The sequence below is a fragment of the Ceratotherium simum genome, chromosome 7 (assembly GCF_057802395.1).
Source record: "Ceratotherium simum simum isolate JZ-2026a chromosome 7, ASM5780239v1, whole genome shotgun sequence".
Lineage (NCBI taxonomy): Eukaryota > Metazoa > Chordata > Mammalia > Perissodactyla > Rhinocerotidae > Ceratotherium > Ceratotherium simum.
In genome coordinates this window covers 71,029,960-71,047,688 of record NC_141906.1, presented here as the reverse complement: position 1 = coordinate 71,047,688, position 17,729 = coordinate 71,029,960, and the positions used below count along the sequence as shown (strand labels likewise).

At 46.6% G+C, this 17,729-nt stretch overlaps 1 protein-coding gene across 1 annotated transcript in view; it reads right to left on the bottom strand.

Annotated features, from left to right (window-relative positions):
- GRIK4 (glutamate ionotropic receptor kainate type subunit 4) overlaps nt 1–17,729 on the bottom strand; it is a 292,256-nt gene that overhangs the window by 167,962 nt on the left and 106,565 nt on the right. Inside the window, exon 2 of the mRNA XM_014785032.2 lies at nt 4,513–4,677. Coding sequence (XP_014640518.2) covers nt 4,513–4,677 — 165 coding nt within the window. The remainder of the gene's footprint in view (nt 1–4,512; nt 4,678–17,729) is intronic.

Sequence of the window (17,729 nt, the reverse complement as noted above, 5' to 3'; positions counted from 1 at the left end):
CACTTTCTTTCCCTCACGCAGACTGGGATTCATTCTACTGAAGTGATAAAGGGGTGATAGCCCTCACTTACAAGAAGCAGCTCTCAATCACCAGAAGTCAGGCCCAGAGCCTGCGAGAAGCTAGGGAGCTTGTGCAGGAGGAGCAGCCATGCGGCTGGAACATCACACAGCGTGTCCCTCTCCAGGCGCACGGGGTCCACATGGGGGCGGCATAGCCAGTGCGTCTCTGGGTTTCCTGGGGAAGCGGTGTGCACGGCTGATAGCCCACTTGGCCTCATAGAGACAAATCGAGGCAGAGGCGAGGGGTTGATAGGGAGCCTCCTGCTTCCAGCTCTGCAGTAAATTGAACCTCAACCGGGCTCCAGTAGCAGCAGGGCCAGTGACTCCGGGTGTCTGGGTGATGAGAGGGTGGGCACTCAGTTAAGCTCTAATACATTAGCTGCAGGAGACAACACTGATCTATAGGAACAGAGGAGGCCAAGGCCTGTGGGAGCGCCCTGCACAAGAAAGGCTGAGATGGAGATAAGATAGGAGGTAAAGGAGGGAAGGGCCAGGCGGGAGGGGAGATGGCCTAATAGGTCTGTCCATCCCTCTTATTTCAGATCTGTGGGCTGTGCAGAGGGAGTTGGGAAGTCGAACATCAAAAAGCCTGAGGCAATGACGGTGAAAGGGCAGAGAGGTGGACGGAATCAGACATGGGTTTGAGGAGCTTTCCGAGTGACCCTCACTTTACATAGACCCACTATATGAAAATCTATGTGAACCAGATGGAAGTGGGGGTGCATTTCTACTTGGATCTTTCCAGTGTCCAGGTTTGTTATTAATTAATGCCTCGTGTGATACTTTCCCAGCCTCACTTTCAACCATCAAATGAGGAGGATGAACTCTCGCCTCCAGCACCATTAGTTTCTTGACACTTCATAATCTTTGATTCTGAAATTGCCATTGCTCTCCATGACTGACACACCTGCCCCGAATGCGATCATTCAGTGCGATTTGTGAAGACCTTTTTGAAACTCACCTATTGCTGAAAGCAGGCACAACTGTACATTGTAGGATTGCTACCGCCCCAACTTAGATCAGAGCCTCTGCTTTCTGCAACCAAGAACGCCATCACTAGGATCTCTTTCACGCCCTCGAAGCAGAGTCCTTGGACACACGGTGACAGGTGTGAGGCTGGGGGCATTGTTCAGGGCCCCAAAGCCACTCAAATAGTCTTAAGTTAACAATGCAAATTAGCCCTGGGCCACTAGCCCAGGGAAGACACAGCCCATGACATCAAGCAGTAGCTGGCTTTGGGTGGTGCACCACAACTTCCAAAGACTAAAAGCTGTCAGATGCATCAGGCCCCCACAACTGGAAAGACAAGGGGAATATCCAATTAGGACGGATGCTCCATAATGCATGCTGACATTAAGATGGGCCATGAGAGATGAGCCAGGAGATAGACGGTGCTGCCACGTAGGAATGGCTGAACTTTGAAACAGAGGAGACAAGGAGATGGTGGTGAGAGGCAGGAGGAAGCCTGCTCCAAGGTGAAGGGGAGAGAAGAGAGCCAGCAACAAAATCCATAGCTGCACTTACTGAATACCCGTTATGTGCATGGCGCTAAGCACTTCCCCCACACTGTCTCGTGTCATGCTCCGAATGACCCTTGTGTTACAAATGAGGAAATTGAGGCACAAAGTGGCTAAACAGCCTGTCCAGTCACACAACTAGTAAATATTAGAGCCAGGATTTAAACCTCGTCAGTCTGATTCTAAAATCCACTCCTACTCTTTATACCGCACAGTCTCCCCAAAGTAGGGATCACAGAGCTGTTGTTTCTCCTTCATCCAGGGATCTTCTCTCCCACCTCTGGCTCCCCCCAACACTGTCACTGAAGTCCAGTCCCTGCCCGCCCTGCTTCAGCTAATAGCACTAACCCACCACCCACTCTCTCCCCCTTACTTTGGGAGGGAAAGAGCTGGGCTGGAACCTTTCTATGAACTGTCTGGGTGACATTTAAAATCCATTGTGGGGGAGCAGCTCTGGCTTCAGATGAAGGGCCTTTGGGGTGGAAAGATACAGAAGTCCTCTTTTCTAACAAATGCTAATCATGCCTCAAACACATGGAGATGTAAAAGCTGAACCAAGGGCCACTTGCTAATAAAATACCTAACGCCTAAAAGAAGGGCATTAGAAAGATGCCCCAAAGCTCTGTAATGTGGAATAAAGATATCCATTTCCTTTATTCCCTGATTCATCTGGCTTACTATTTTAGATGTATTGACTTTACTAAACCAGGTTGCATGGGTCATTGGGAGAGGAAATTTACATCTGCTAATGACCCCCATCACAACCAGCAATCTGTTCTGCTGGGGAAGCCCAGAAAAACCAAAGAAAAGGAAGGAGGAGCTGTCTTTGCAAAGTACAGACTAAAGAACTGTTTGGAAATCCTGGCCCTTGTCTGAGACCTACCCTCCTGGACAAGGAAATACTACAAACTGGACTAGGAGAGTCATAAGAAGTCACCACGGTATTTCTGATTTAACTTGGAGATCCTAAGAAATCTGAATCTTCCTTTCATTGTACTAGAATTTAACCTCTATGACATCTAGGATTTCTGTGTGTTCCTTGCTGAATCCCCATTGCCTAGAATGGAGTAAAACAGGCACTCACTAAATATTTCCTGACTGAACAAGTGAATAAATGAAGGACTATTTCAAATACCTGTTCCCCCATGCTCTCTTCTGGAGGAATCTGTCCACGGATCTCACTGGCCTCAACTGCCCTGTTCTGTGGTAGGAGCCCACCCTCAGTCTCTAGGAGTGGACACTCTCCCCAAGGGTAGTGATTAGGCCATCTGGCCAACACCTGTGACTTGTGAGACCAGCCATAGCAAGATGAGCTGGACCAATCGGATCCTTTACCTTGGGAATCCAAACCAAGAGGCACTGAGGGAAGCTGCCACTCATGTGCATGCTGAAGAGAGACTGTAAACCCCCTGAGGGCAGGGACTGTGTCTATCTTGTTTTCTGCATTGTTCCCAATGTATGATATCCTGAATCATGCCTGAAATAGAGTAAACGCTCAATGCAAGTTTCCTGAATGAATAAAAAAATTGTAAATTGGGCCTGGATGGCCGTTATGGGACAGGTGCATGATGAATAAGCCAGGGAACCCAAACTGGAAGAGAGGGAGGATCACGGATCAGATAGTGCAAGAGCATTAAAGCAGCTGTGAGACAGAGAGAGAGCCGCTGCCTCCTCCACTTCCTGCCCTCTCTGGATCCTTACAATATCCCACCTATTGTACTTGGGCTAGTATGAATGCTTCTTCTCTTGCAATCCTAGTAGCTCAGATTAGAGCATTGCTGGATCCACACATAGAAGACCAGATGTCTGACATGTATACTTGAGCAAGTTGTTCTTTTATTTTGTTTTGTTTGTTTTTGCAATTGAATGTTGCTAAAGGTTGAAATGGGTTATAAAGGGAGGAGATGGGGACTTCAAAGTCTTAGGGAATAGATATTATCATCTCTCTGGCTCCTCCCCTCCTCCCTGAACTGGAGTTGTTCATTTCCAGCTTAGCTACAAGCCACCAGCCCACTAACTTGGAAGCTCATCCTGTAGAGCTGTCAAGGTAATACCAGCAACACAGCAGAGAATTCCAGGGGAGGTATTGGGGATTGGGCACTGGACTTGCAGGGTGACAATGTGAGTTCAGGGTCCAGGATTCGCTCAGCCATTGACTAGCCCTGTGGTTGGGCAAGTTACCCCATGTTTCTGAGCCTGTTTCTTTTGTAAAGTGGGGATAATAACATTTAACTTTCGGATTGTTGGGAGAATTAAAAGCAGAAACCAGCACATAGCAGGGGCTCCATATGTGTGCCTTGAGTGAACTATCATGTGTGTCTGTAAAGCGTTGCAACTTACAGGAAATTTTCCTATATTTTAAGCCATTTAAATCTCACAACAACTTGCAAGATTTGCAAAGTAGAGCCTAGCATTCCCATTTTACAGACGAAGAAGCTGAGGTTAAATAGGATAAGTGACTTGTCCAAGGTCACCCACAGAGCGAGTGGCCAAACTCTATCCCAAGTCTCAGTTTCTTCTCACATCACTGCCCTCAGCACAAGAAAGCAAGACAGGCAATCAGACATGCAATGACTAAGCTACCCTTGGGCTGGCCATCTCTCTCCTTTCTTAATCACACACAAGGTTTCATTCAGGGATTTGTGTTCAAAATGTCCAGAAGATGAATGAATCAATATATGAAGGAATGAATGAGTGGGTAAATGATGAATGAATGAATGAATGAGTTTCCTGTCTTAATTCTACTCTACACATGATTCACAACAAAACCTGGAAATCTTATCTAGACTAAGCCCTATACGGCCCCCTGGCTCATGTTTCTCTCCCTCTCTTGGGAATATCTATATCACAGGCCTGGTGGTGGGTGCAGCTCACACCACCAGCCCCTCCTCTGCCAGCAAGGGAAGCAGAGGGCAGCCCTGCCCATTCTACGTACTGGTTTCTGCAGTCTCGTACTCGCTGTCTCTGAGAAGCTCAAAGATGTCCACTTCGACCTTGGCCTTGCCCAGCCTCTCAGGAGCACGGTTGATGCGGTTCTTGGCCAGGGTGATGGAGAGCCGCTCCCCTCTGCTGCACTCCATGGGGTCATCCAAGATAGCAGCTGTAGGCAGGCAACCACATGGAGACAGTTGGTACCCTCTACTGTTACCCCTCCTCCTTCTCCAGTCTCCTCCCACTGCCACCTTCCTCTTCCAGGCAGCTCCCCGCATCCCCCTCCACCCTGCCATGCTCAGATCTATCCCCAAAGCAAGTCTCTACATGCTAAGGGTCTTGGTTTGTAGCCAGGTATAGCAGTGAATTCTAATGTTAATATCTAGTCTAATGTGGATATCCACCTTGGGAACCCTGTAATGCCATGGCAGGCCACCAGGGGTCTATCTGGACGAGGTCCCTAGGCCAAGGCATGGCCACATCCTTGGATATACGTCTGTATGCACACACAGGCACATGTGTGGAAAGGAAGGGAGATAGTGGCTGTCCTTCGAAAATGGTTTTCTGGGCACTTGAGAGGTGAGAGAGGGTTAAAGGAGACCAGGTTTGAGAGGGAGAGCCCTGGTATCAAGGAGCAGCAGCAGGATACTGCTGAAAGCTGGCTCTCTGGGTTCTGACACCAATGAACCATGTCTCCCAGTGAGCCATGTAATTTCTCTGAACTTCTTTTCCCCACTGAATATTAGGAATGGTAAGACAACCTCAGGGGGTTGGTGTGAGGATTCACTAAGATAAATGTATGTAAGTGGCACATCATATAATTTAATCAGTATGACTTAATCAGTGTGAATGGCTGGAGTGGTGTAGTACCAATTGCCCCACTTCCAGAAGCAGTATTAAGGATAAGTGTTATGCTATCATAGAGAGCTGGATTCAAACCCCTGCTCTACCCCATATTAGCTATGGGACCTCAGTTTCCTCACTTGTGAAATGGGGAGGGAGCCTACTCCTTGGGATCTTCTGAAGATTACATGAATAGTATGTCTGAAAGGCTCAGCACAGAACCTGGCACATGGTAAATCCTCAACAAATCTAGCTACTGATATCATTCATTCTCTTGGTAGAGGAAGTTACAAAATTGAAAATCTCTACACAAAAATCAGACACAAGTGTTCAGAGTAGCATTATTCACAACAGCCAACAAGCGGAAAACCCCAAATACTCATCAACTGATGAATGGATAAACAAAATGTGGTCTATCCACACAATGGAATATTATTTGAAAATAAAAAGCAATGAAGTACTGATATATGCCACAACAAGGATGAACCTTGAAAACACTATGCTAAGTGAAAGAAGCCAGACACAATAGACCACACGTTGGATGATTCCATTTATATGACATGTCCAGAATAGGTGAATTCATAGAGACAGAAAGTAGATAAGTGGTTGCCTAGTGGTGGTGGTGGTCGGGGGGGGGGGGGGAAGTTGGGGGAGAATTGGGGAGTGACTGCTAATGCATATAGTGTTTCTTTTTGGGATGACAAAAATGTTCCAAAATTGATTGTGGGAATGGATGCACAACTCTGTGAATATACTAAAAACCACTGCGTTGTATACTTTAAATAAGTGAATTGTGTGGTAAATGAATTATATCTCAATAAGGCTGTTACAGAAATAAAAAAATGAAATATCAAGCTTATTTTTCAGAGGCTGAAGGCTCAGAAACACAACACAGAAAAATCAAGCCAAACAGATTTCACCAACATGCAGCCCTTAAATCTCTGGCTGGTGTAGACAGAAAGACCCAGGTTCCACACTGTCTTTTCTGCATACTGCTCCCGTACCCACTGTGACCCATTTTCCAAACCAAAAACCAAGAGACAGAGTAATACAAAGCATTTTTTTCTGATTTGTGGATTTACTTGTATGCATAGCCCTATTGAACAATAAAAATTAGATTTCATTTACACAGGTTAGCCATACCTTGGGCAACAGAGGTGTGTCCCAAGACCTAGGCAATAAAGTGGGCTTCTGTGAGTTAAGTAGCAAAGCCAATGAACACCTGATGGGATTAGCCATCTGCACGAGCAGCCAAAGGACCACAAATATATGATTGAAGAGCCTGAGGGCACCTAAAACTCTTACCCACATGACCTTAGGGAAACAAGACCAGAATGAGATTATTACTCAGGAAGCAGAAACCTAAACAATTACATTGTGCTGTCTCAGAAGGAAGACTTGGGGAACTGAAGGGAAATGGAGCAGCATAAAGGAGAGATTCTCAAATGGTGTTCCTTGGAGGACCCCTGGGCTCCTTCAAGAAGCAGAGAGAGAGGCTGCACGGGGCTCTCTAGCCCCACATCAGCTTCAACCAGCACAACTCCATATCCATCAGTTTAGATGTCGGGGTTCCACATAAGGCTTGCTGGTGAAAAAAATGTTTCACTATTAAAAACATAATAGAAACCATCAGTCCAGCCCTAGAGCATAGAAAAAAGACATCTAAAAATGTCAGGAATTAGCAGTGCCATCCCGCAGAAGTCACGGGAAAGAGGCACTGGATCCACGGCACGTGAGCTTCAAGTTAATAGGCACACATTTATTCAGTGACCACAACCACATTAGTGTAAGTAATTAATGGACACGATCTCACTTTATCTCTGCAACAACTCTGTGAGACGAGTGTGTTATCTGTGTCATTCTCACTTAGAGAGGAGAAAACCAAGGTCAGAGAGGTCAAGCGACCTGTTCACAGGGCTGGTGAGTGGTTGGGGAGGGAGGTGACCCCAGGTTGGCCTCAAATAGACCCTGCACCCTTAACCACTGCTCATCTTCCTTCTAATGAGACTTGTCTTCCCAGGGATTTGCTGCTGAGAGCAGGTGTACTAGGTAGGTATGCCTTAGTCAGCTTGGACTGCTATAACAAGGTATCATAGACTGGGTGGCTTAAACAACAAACATTTATTCCCCACCACTCTGGAGGCTGGGGAGTCCGAGATCAGGGTGCCAGCATGGTTGGGTTCTGGTGAGAGTCTGCTTCCTGGTTTGCAGATGGCTGTCTTCTCACTGTGTCCTTACATGGCGGAGACAGAGGGAGAGCAAGCTCTCGGTCTCTTCTAATCCCTTAGGGGCCCCACCCTCATGACCTCATCTATACCTAATCACCTCCCAAGGGCTCCATCTCTTAATACCATCACAGGAGTTAGTTTCAACACATGAATTTTGGGAGGACACAGTCAGTCCACAGCAGTGGGGCACATGAGCCTTCTAGTCACCATAAAGAAAGACTCACCAAGGCAAATCAAAATTCCCCCAGGTAATGCCCCCACCTCCAGAGAGACTTCTAGACTGGGGCCACCTATCTTTCTCTTTGGGCCATGTGACCCCATTCTTACCAACTTTTCCATCTACAACTTAGTAAATTTTTAATAAATTGCTTATAATAAAATTAATTAATAAAATAATCTCTCAGAAAATTCCCATGTCCCCTATGAATCTGGGAACTCAGGGTCATAGGGTGGAAGGGGAGTTCCTTCAGTAATGTCTCTGATCAGGCTGTTCACGTTATGGAGTCACACTGGCCTCGGCTCTGCCCCATGGGTACTCAAAGGTCTTTGCCAGCTCACTAAGATCCATAAGATGCACAACTGCATCTATACCACAGGAGGCAACACGCACAGAATGGTCTGTTCCAAAGCCTACTAGTTTGTCTATCCCCTTCTTTTTGCAGAGCAAAAGAACACATTCAAGATATGTGTTGTGGACTGAATTAGGTCCCCCTAAAATTCATATACTGAAGCCCTAACCCCCAAATGTGACTGAATTTAGATATAGGGCCTGTCAAAGGTGTTTAAGATTAAATGAGGTCATAAGGGTGGGGCCCTAACCTAATAGGATTAGTGTCCTTATAAGAGGAGACACCAGAGAGTGCTCTTTCTCTCCCTGCCATATGAGGAGACAGGGAGAAGGCAGCTGTCTGCAAGCCGGGAAGCGGCTCTTGATAGAAACCAACCCTGCTGGCACCCTGATCTTGCACTTCCAGCCTCCAGAACTGTGAGAAATAAATGTATGTTGCTTAAGCAACCCAGTCTGTGGCATTTTGTTACGGCAGCCTGAGCCGACAAAGACAACAGGCTAATACAAACCCAGATGTGCAGCACACCAGCCAGCCATGCAACATCATACAGTCAACTCACAGAGCTTCACCGGACACACTTTGCGACAGAGGGATCATGGCCAGGTAGGGAATAGGCAACGTGGGAATTTTATATTAAGCGGCATATGAGATCTCCTTGGCACCCCTTTTCTCCTCTCCCCACAAGGTCTGACGCAGGACCCTGCACTCAGAGTTATTTGGCAGGTGTTTGCTAGCTCGCTAAGATCCACAATCCTGCCCTCCCTTCCGCCCAACCCTCATGCCATTCTGGGCACCACTTTTCATTAGGTTTTAGGTTTTAGACAATAATTAATTTCTGGCTGGGAAGAGCCTCAACTAGGTGGCTGATTGGCATCAAACATACTGCGATTGGAATAATTAGGATGACAACAGGAAGCCGGATTCTGGGACTGTGGACACCAAGGATGAGGTGCAGGCTCGGTGTCTCAGGACACCAGAGGAACATGTCCCCAAGAGGTGTTACCACACAGCACACTTGCTGTTCAGCCGTCCCCGGGGAGGCACCCCGTGGGTGAAGGAGAACAGTGTGCTCAGGACTGAACATGCAGCCGATGCTCCTGCCCATGCTGTGTCCCCCAGCCTGGCTGTCAGGCTGGGTCAGGATGCTCAGAGTTCCCAGCCACTGCCTAATGAGAACAATGTCATCTGGCACACCCTCCACCTCTGGGGACTGCTCTGCAGAGAAGTCGACCAGCAGCCACAGTGAGGCTGGGAGGTCTGTCTGGGGCTGAAGCAAGGGCAGGGCTGAGATGGGGAGAGGCAGTCAGGGGCCAGCGTCTGTCCTCCTTTCCAGCCATGAGGACTCTGTGTGCAAAGACTCTTCAAATCACCACTACTCAACATGTCTCCTTCATGCCCAGGGAGCCAGTGACCCCTTACATTTAAATTGGGCCTTTCTCCCCGAGCCAAGAACTTTACCCTCTGCCCAGTTCCCTCTGAATTCTAAGGCTCATGCCAAGGAAAGGGTGGCCTCTTGACTCTGAGCCCACCTCCACCCCAAGCTCCTCTCCAAGTTTCTGGCCCACGCCTATGTCCATTCTGGAGAGGACACCTCCCCTGGGACTGGCAGTCCTAGAACCCTAACCATCCCCTGGCTCTGCCCACTGCAACGCTTCCTGGCTCACTCCTAATGAGTGTGGCTCTGACTACCCAGGGGAGGGCATATGATCACTGACCTGCTCAAAGTCCTCAGGCCTCCCCATTGTCTGAAGGATTGGTCCCAATCGAGTCTCGAGGATAGCATCAGGCCCTCCACAGTCTGGCTTCCATACAGCTTCCTAGCTGCAGCATCCCCTTCCACCCCATGTGATAGTGCTTCCATGCTAGGACTTGGGCTAGCCTTAGGTTCCCCCCTCCATGCCCTGTTGACACTGGCCCTTTCCCTACCAGGCTCTTCTTCTTCCCCTCAGACCCACCTCTTCCAAGAAGCCTCCCTGACTCCCCCAGCCCAGTGCTCTTCATGGATTTTCCGAGAGACTCCATACTGCCTTGGAGAGGTACTTATCTTTCCATTTCTATATATGACTTTCCTCAACTAGCTTGAACCTTAAAAGCCCAGAGCGGTCCCTCCTTCCTTTGAAAATCCCCAGGTTTCCATCCCAAATTAATTCCCTCTTCCTTAGAACTCCCACAATTTTCTCTGTACCTGTCATTAGACATTAATCACTTCGGACATTTTTATTATGCTTATTTGTCTATCCATCTTTCCTCCCCTAGACAGTCGGCTCCTCGAGGGCGAGGGCCATGCCTGATTCATCTCTGTACAGCACAATTCCAGACATGCGCATGCAGTAAGCCCTTAATGTATGGTTATTGAGTGAATGAATAATGCAAGGCCACTTTGTCTTTTCATGCCCTACAGCAAGTAGCAGATATTGCTCCCACCAGTGGTGCAGTAAGCATCAGATGATGTGTGGACTGAGGGTGGCACTTGTGAACTGGGCCTGCAGGATGGGGAACCTGTGCGGAGACCTCCAGCACACCTAGGGGCTGGCAGTTCTGCTCTCTGCTCACCTGTGTAAACTGGAACAGGGCTTGCCTTCCCTCTACAAACTCTCAACTGCCCAGAAGTGACCCCTCAGGTTGGAAAATCAGCCTCCTTAACTCCTTGGGTCTTCAGAGTCTCTGCTGAAGACTTCTAGGCACTTCCATAACTCTTACCTCTTTAATGGGGGGAGTAAAGAGGTTTTATTGGAGAGTCTTCATAGGCAGTATCTATAATTCTGCCTACGGCTATTTGGCTCAGCCAGTTAGAGCCCTGTGCTAACAAGATGAAGAGATGGTTTGAGCCTCCAGGGATCCTGCTCTGAAACCGAGCCCTAGACTGCTCACTCCCAGGGTCCCCAGCCACAACCCCATCATCATCTTTCATGTGGTACCAGCTTCCTCCATTCACCTCTGTCCTCTCATGCCCCTCTTTTCACCCCTGTTGGCCCTGGTCATCCCTCCTACTGGAGGACATCACACCGTGGAACAGGCTGCTCCCACAAACTCAGATTTATTTGTCTTTCTCTGACTTATTTCACTTAGCCTAACACCCTCAAGGTCCATCCATGTTGTCGCAAATGGCACGACTTCAAACATAAATTTTGGGGGGACACAACTCACCCCATAACATGGACCTTCATCTCCAGCCATTGCCCAGCTCCCACCCCCTCGCCCTTGGCCCAAAGACTGGTTAAACTGAGGCCACGCTTGGTGAACTGCCTCAACTTTGTGCCCCCACCCCTTTCCAACAAGCTCAGATAATGAGGGCTCCTGTTCCAGGAGAGTCCCCCATGCCCTGCCTTCCTCCCTAGCACCCTGTCTCACCACGTTTCCCTTCTCTCCTTTCTCTTCAGTCTCTCTCCACACCAGCTCGCCCCCTTTGCTAAAACATGGTCGGAGCCATCCCCTTCCCTAGGGACCCTCCACTGACCACACGGACCAGGTACGCCCCTCTAGCTCTCCCTTCTATCTCACCTTCAATTCAAGCCACGCTTCTCAAGTGATTGCTCACCGTTTGCTAACTTCACTTCATCCCATATTCTCCTCAACCCACTGCAATCTGCCTTCTGTCCCCACCACTCCACTCAAGCTGTACTCACAAAGTCGCCATCAACAACCATTTTTGCAAAATCAGGGGACACTTTTGATTCCTTGTCTAATTATATTACTAGCTGTCATTATTTACTATCTGCCAGGTGCTGTTGGAAGAACTTCGTATAGTATCTCATTTAATCCTCACACAACCCTACAACTTATTGTTCCATTTTATAGGTATGAAAACTGAGAAAGGGGCAGGTTGAGCAACTTGCCCGAGATCACACAGCTTTTAATGGCAGCCTGGGTCCAGAGCTACCTCAGCATTATGGGCTCACCTCAATTCCTCATCTCCCAATTGCTTCTGGTTTTACCTCCTTGATATTTCTCGAATCAGTCCTCTTCTCTCTAGTCTTAACACCACCGTCCTAGTTCAGTCCTTTCATGTGAGCTGCTAGACCACTTCATGTGGCTGCTCCCAGGCTCCCTCTGCACCTGAGAGTCCTAAGCATTCTTTTCTGCCTGACACCCCAACCTCCTTGGCTTCCTTGACACGAATCCTGTGGGGTTTTCCTCCTACTTCTCCGACCATTCTCTCAAGGCACACTCTTTTTCTTTTACTGAGGTAAAATTGACATACATTATATTAGTTTCAGGTGTACAACATAATGATTTGATATTTGTATATATTGCAAAATGATCACCAGACTAAGTCTAGTGAACATCTGTCATCATACACAGTTACAGAACTTTTTTTCTTGTGATGAGAAATTTTAAGATCTAGTCTCTTAGCAAATATGCAATACCATATTATTAACTATAGTCACCATGCTGTACATTACATCCCCAGGACTTATTTATTTTATAACTGGACGTTTGTAACTTTTGACTTCCTTTCAAGGTACACTCTTTTCCTGCCTACCCTTTAAATACTGGTGAACCCCAAGGTCTGTGCAGAGCCCTCTTCTTGCCTCACTCCCAGGAGCTTCCTAAGTGATCCGGTTCACAGCCACCCCCACGGGGACACTTATGTCCACCTGCCTGATGACATCTCCACATAAATGTGTGATGAGCATCTCAAATTTATTAAGGCCCAAAGTAAACTCACCCTCTTTCCCCTGATATTCTTCCTGTTATGTTCCTAAGTTTAGTTAATGTCAGCACCAGCCATCTAGGCATCATGGCCTCACTGCCCAATTGCTTCTGGTTCTACATCCTTGATATTTCTCAAATCAGTCTTCTTCTCTCTAGTCTCAACACCACCGTCCTAGTTCAGTCCTTTCATCTCAACTACCGAACCGCAACCTCTTAACTCTCACTTGGTTTTCCCACCAGAGTTTTAACCACCACCCTGCACTCCAGAATCACACCCACACACAGCTGCCAGCCTGATCACTTTAAAGTGCAAACCCCTGCTTTTAGATTTTAATCTCAAACTAAATGGAATTCCCGGGCATGGCAGACAAGACCTGGCTCTCTCTCTCGAACCTTATATTCTGCTTCTCTGCTCATCCCACTCTACCTTCAGAAATATTGAAATACCCGTAGCACCACCTAAACGCACACAATCACACACGTACACATGCACACACACGTATACATCCACACATACACACACACACACGTACACACACGCGTACACATGCACACACACACACGTACACACATGCACACACAGTGCTGTTACATGCCCGCATACTTTTGCTCATGCTCCTCCTTCTGCCTTGTCACCTTTGCTCACCGACCACTCTCATTCAGAATGAATCTTCAGCTCAGACATCCGTTCCTTCTGGAAGCTTTGTCTGAACACATTGGTTGATCAAGTGCCCCAACTATGTATATTCATAGAATCCCACACATCTCATACTCTATTTCGATCATCGGTTTAGTCTCTAACTTTAACTCTAATTTTTTCTGTCCCCAGTGCCTGACACCTCCTCTGGTACAGGAGGCACTCTATAATATAGTGTTTGAGCCAAATCTGTCTCGGCTTTTGAGGGATTTTATGCCAACTTTTATTCTTTCAAAATTACTATTCTGACCCACACATATACAGACGACTGATTTTGACAAAGGAGCAGTGACAAATGGTCTTTCAACATATTGTGGTAGAACAATTGGATATCCATATGTTTAAAAAAAAAAAACCTTCAAACTCAGACAATTTTGCATACAAAAATTAACACAAAATGGATCATAGACCAAAATGTAAAATCTAAAACTATAAAACTTCTAGACGAAAATCTTTGTGACTTTGAGTTAGAAAAAGATTGCTTAGATATGGCACCAAAAGCAAAACACATAAAATAAAACATTGACAAACTGGACTTGATCAAAATTAAAACATCTGCTCTTCAAAAGACACTGTTCATAGAATGAAAAGACAAGCCACAGACTGGGAGAAAATATTATATGCAAAGCACAGACCTGATAAAGGACTTGTATTCAGAATATACAAGAACTCTCAAAACTCAATAATAAGAAACCAAACAACTCAGTTTTTAAAAATGGACAAAATATTTGAATAGACACTTCACCAAAGAGGTTATATGGGTGACAAAAATACGTGAAAATATGCTCAACATCATTAGTAATTGAGGAAACACAAATTAAAACCATAATGAGATATCACCATAAACCTATCAAATGGTTAAAATTAAAAGGCTCAATCATAGCAAGCTGGCCAGGATGAGGATGCGGAGGAACTGGAATTCTCATACGCTACTGGTGGGGATGTGAAATGGTATGACCATTTGGAAAACAGTTTGGCAGTTTCTTAAGAAGTTAAACATACACCTACCATAAGATTCGGCCATTGCACTCCTAGGTATTTATCCAAAAGAAAAGAAAGCATACATCTACACAAAAATTTGTACATCCATAACTTGATCTGTAACAGTCAAAGACTGGAAACAGCCATCAACAGGTGAATGAAGAAACCAACGGTGGTATACCCATGAAATATAACTCAGCGACAAAATGGAATGAAAGAAGCCAGACAAAATGTATGATTCCATTTACAGACATCTCTAGAAAATACAAACTAATCTATAGGGACAGAAAGCAGATCAGTGGTTGCCTGGGGATGTGGCTAGGGGTGAGGTAGGAAGGAGGAGGAGTGAGGAATTACAAAGTGGCACCAGGAAACGTTTCTTGGGTGATGAAAAAGTTCATTATCTTGATTGAAGTGATGGTATTATCGGTCTATGCACAGCAACACTTATCAAATTACACACTTCAAAATATATGCAGTTTATTGTATGTAAATTATACCCGAATTTTGAAAAAATGCTTTTATGAGGAAAAAAATTACTATTCCTCTGGCTCCTTCCTCCTTCTCCCTACCCTCCCTCCTCACCCTCAGCAAATGAAACATTTTAAACTCTGTAGTCTAAATCTATGGCCTCCAATTCCTCTGCATCTTCTCCATCCTGAGGCTCCACCATCTCTGGATTCACTCCCAGAAATCACCAAGGCTCTCCTGCCTTACAAACCCAAAGGTCTTTCATTGGTTTTCTGAGGCACTTGTGACTGAAGCCTTTTCCTTGGCATCGTCTTTTGATATCCATGATATGATACTAGTCTGATTTTAATTCTGATCACCTTCACCCCAATAACCCTCCCAACCCCCTGCCCTCTTTTATATAACCCTAGGTGTCAGAGTTCCCCAAACCTCACTCTGGATTTAGTCCTCAGTCCACTTTCTCTTCATTACGTCCTTTCTCCCTTGAAGAATTAATTCTCGACTATCTGTTCTATGCAGATCACACCAAAATCCCTATCTCCAGCTCCAACTTCTCATCCACACATCAGAGTCTTATTTCTGCTAAAGGGAAATGTCCCTTTGGAGGTCCTTCCAAACTCAAGGTCAAAAATGTAACCCATTATCTTTTCATAGAATGGGGGGCTCTTTCTGACTTCCCAGTTTCAACTAAAGCAGCCGTTTCCCACACACGATCCATGTCAGAGCTGCCCTGCACTCTCCCCATCCCCTCAGCCACTCTATCTGCTCCGTCACTGGATCGCTAAGGATTTGCCTCCCATCCACTGCTCTCTTTGTGTTCCCACTGCCGCCACCTCGCCTCTCTCTGCCAACACCCCTGACCTGCTTCCTGCCTCCACTTTCTCCTGCACTGATCCAGCTACTCCACTGCAGATTCACCGCCTGGCCCCCACGCCCTCCACAGTCTGGCCCCAATATGCCTTTCCAGATTCACATTCTACTAAATTCTCTGAACACTTAGCTACATCTAGGTAGTCCTTGCTGAAACCTGAAGAGACCATGTCACGCTACCTTCTGTCTTTGTTCCAGGCGGTCTCTTCCGGGAAAGCTCTCAGCTTTTCTTTATGCATATCCAAATCCTACCTAAATTATGCCCCATTCTCATGCCCACTCCCACCCTGCCCCAGGCAAGTGCTCCAGCCCACTCTGATCTTACCCTCCTCAAATCCCCCAAAGCACTTATAGTCTGAGCTATTTGTTTACCACTTAATCTTGTGCTTTGTAATTGACAGAGGTAATGCATTCATTCATTCAATCATTCCTTTATTTATTAATTCATCAAATACTTATTAAACGCCTACCTTAAGCAGGGCACTATGTACACAGAGAAGGATAAGATGTATTTCTGTTATCAAAGCATCCAGAGGAGGATATTGCCATAAAAGCAAATAACCACAACCCAGTATGGTAAATGATATGACAAAATCTTATTACGCTCCAGCCATAAGCCACTCAGGTGCTCACTGTGCTGGGAAATCACAGACAACTAAGACTGGGTCCTTGGCTCTCAAAGATACCTGGGGGTGGGGAGAGAGACAGACCTGTACAATGAAGTAAGTGGTTCAATAGAGAGAATCATGAAGTTCCAAGGAAGCACAGATAAAGGAAAACCAAACTCTTCCCAGCGGTGGAGGGAAGTTTTAGGGAAGGCCTCAGGCATTTATCTAACACACGAAGTGAGCACCTGCTACCTACCAGGTACTCTACCCGGCTTCACAGAAAAGGCAACCTTGAAGTCAGCATGTGAGTTTCCCAGGAAGGCAGGGAAACAAAGAGTGTTCCAGTGTGGGGAGCCCCCAAAGGCATGAGGAAGCCTGGGGTGACTGGTTCAGCTGGCCTGAGGGGTCTGAGCGCCTGGTGGGAGAGACTGGATGGGAGGACAGGAGCGTGAGCATGAAGGACCTTGTATGTCATGCTAAGGAATTTGGGGGGCACTCTGTAGGTGCTGAGAAACAATAGGAGGACTTTCAACAGACAGTGACATCATAAGATTTGCATTTTAGGGCTATCCTTCTCACAGCACTGTAGACATACTGGAGAAAGCTGAAACATAAGCTGGGAAGATGAGAAGGGGGTGATTTTAATAGTCCTGGAAAGAGACATGAGGCAGGTACTGAGGGGCAGGGCAATGAGGATCAACGAGAGGGAGCAGATTCAAGCGAGATTCATGAGGTAGGATCAACAGAGGGGCCGACTGTGGAGGGGTGGGAGGAGATGAGAAGGGCTCCCAGCCTCACTTACTATTTAGGTGGTGACATCACTGACTAGGATAAAGAATATAGGGAGATGAAGGTTGGTCACTTTTGTTTTTGGAGAAGAGTAGAGGAGATGATTTTGGAGTAGTATTCATTAAGTTTGGGGCACACTGTATAGCAGCAGACAAAGGAACTGGCCTGGCTCTCCAGAGAACCATCCAGGATAGAGATATAGACCTGGGAGACCTCAGGTTAGGGTGGCAATGACCATTGGGATCTGGCATAGCATGGAGAGCAAGGAAAGAAGAGGAACAAGGCTAAGACCCTGGGGAGAGAGTGGAGGAAGAGAAGCTGATGCAAGAGACTGAGATGCAATGGCGAGGCCAGCTGATGGAAGCAGGATGGAAGTCAAATAAAATAACGACTGAGAATTTTCCACAAGATTTGGCAATTAGGAGCTCACTGGGGACATTAGCAAGAGTCGTTCCAGTGGAGAGGTGGGGGCAGCATTTAGATCACAGCAGGCTGAGAAGTGGATGGTG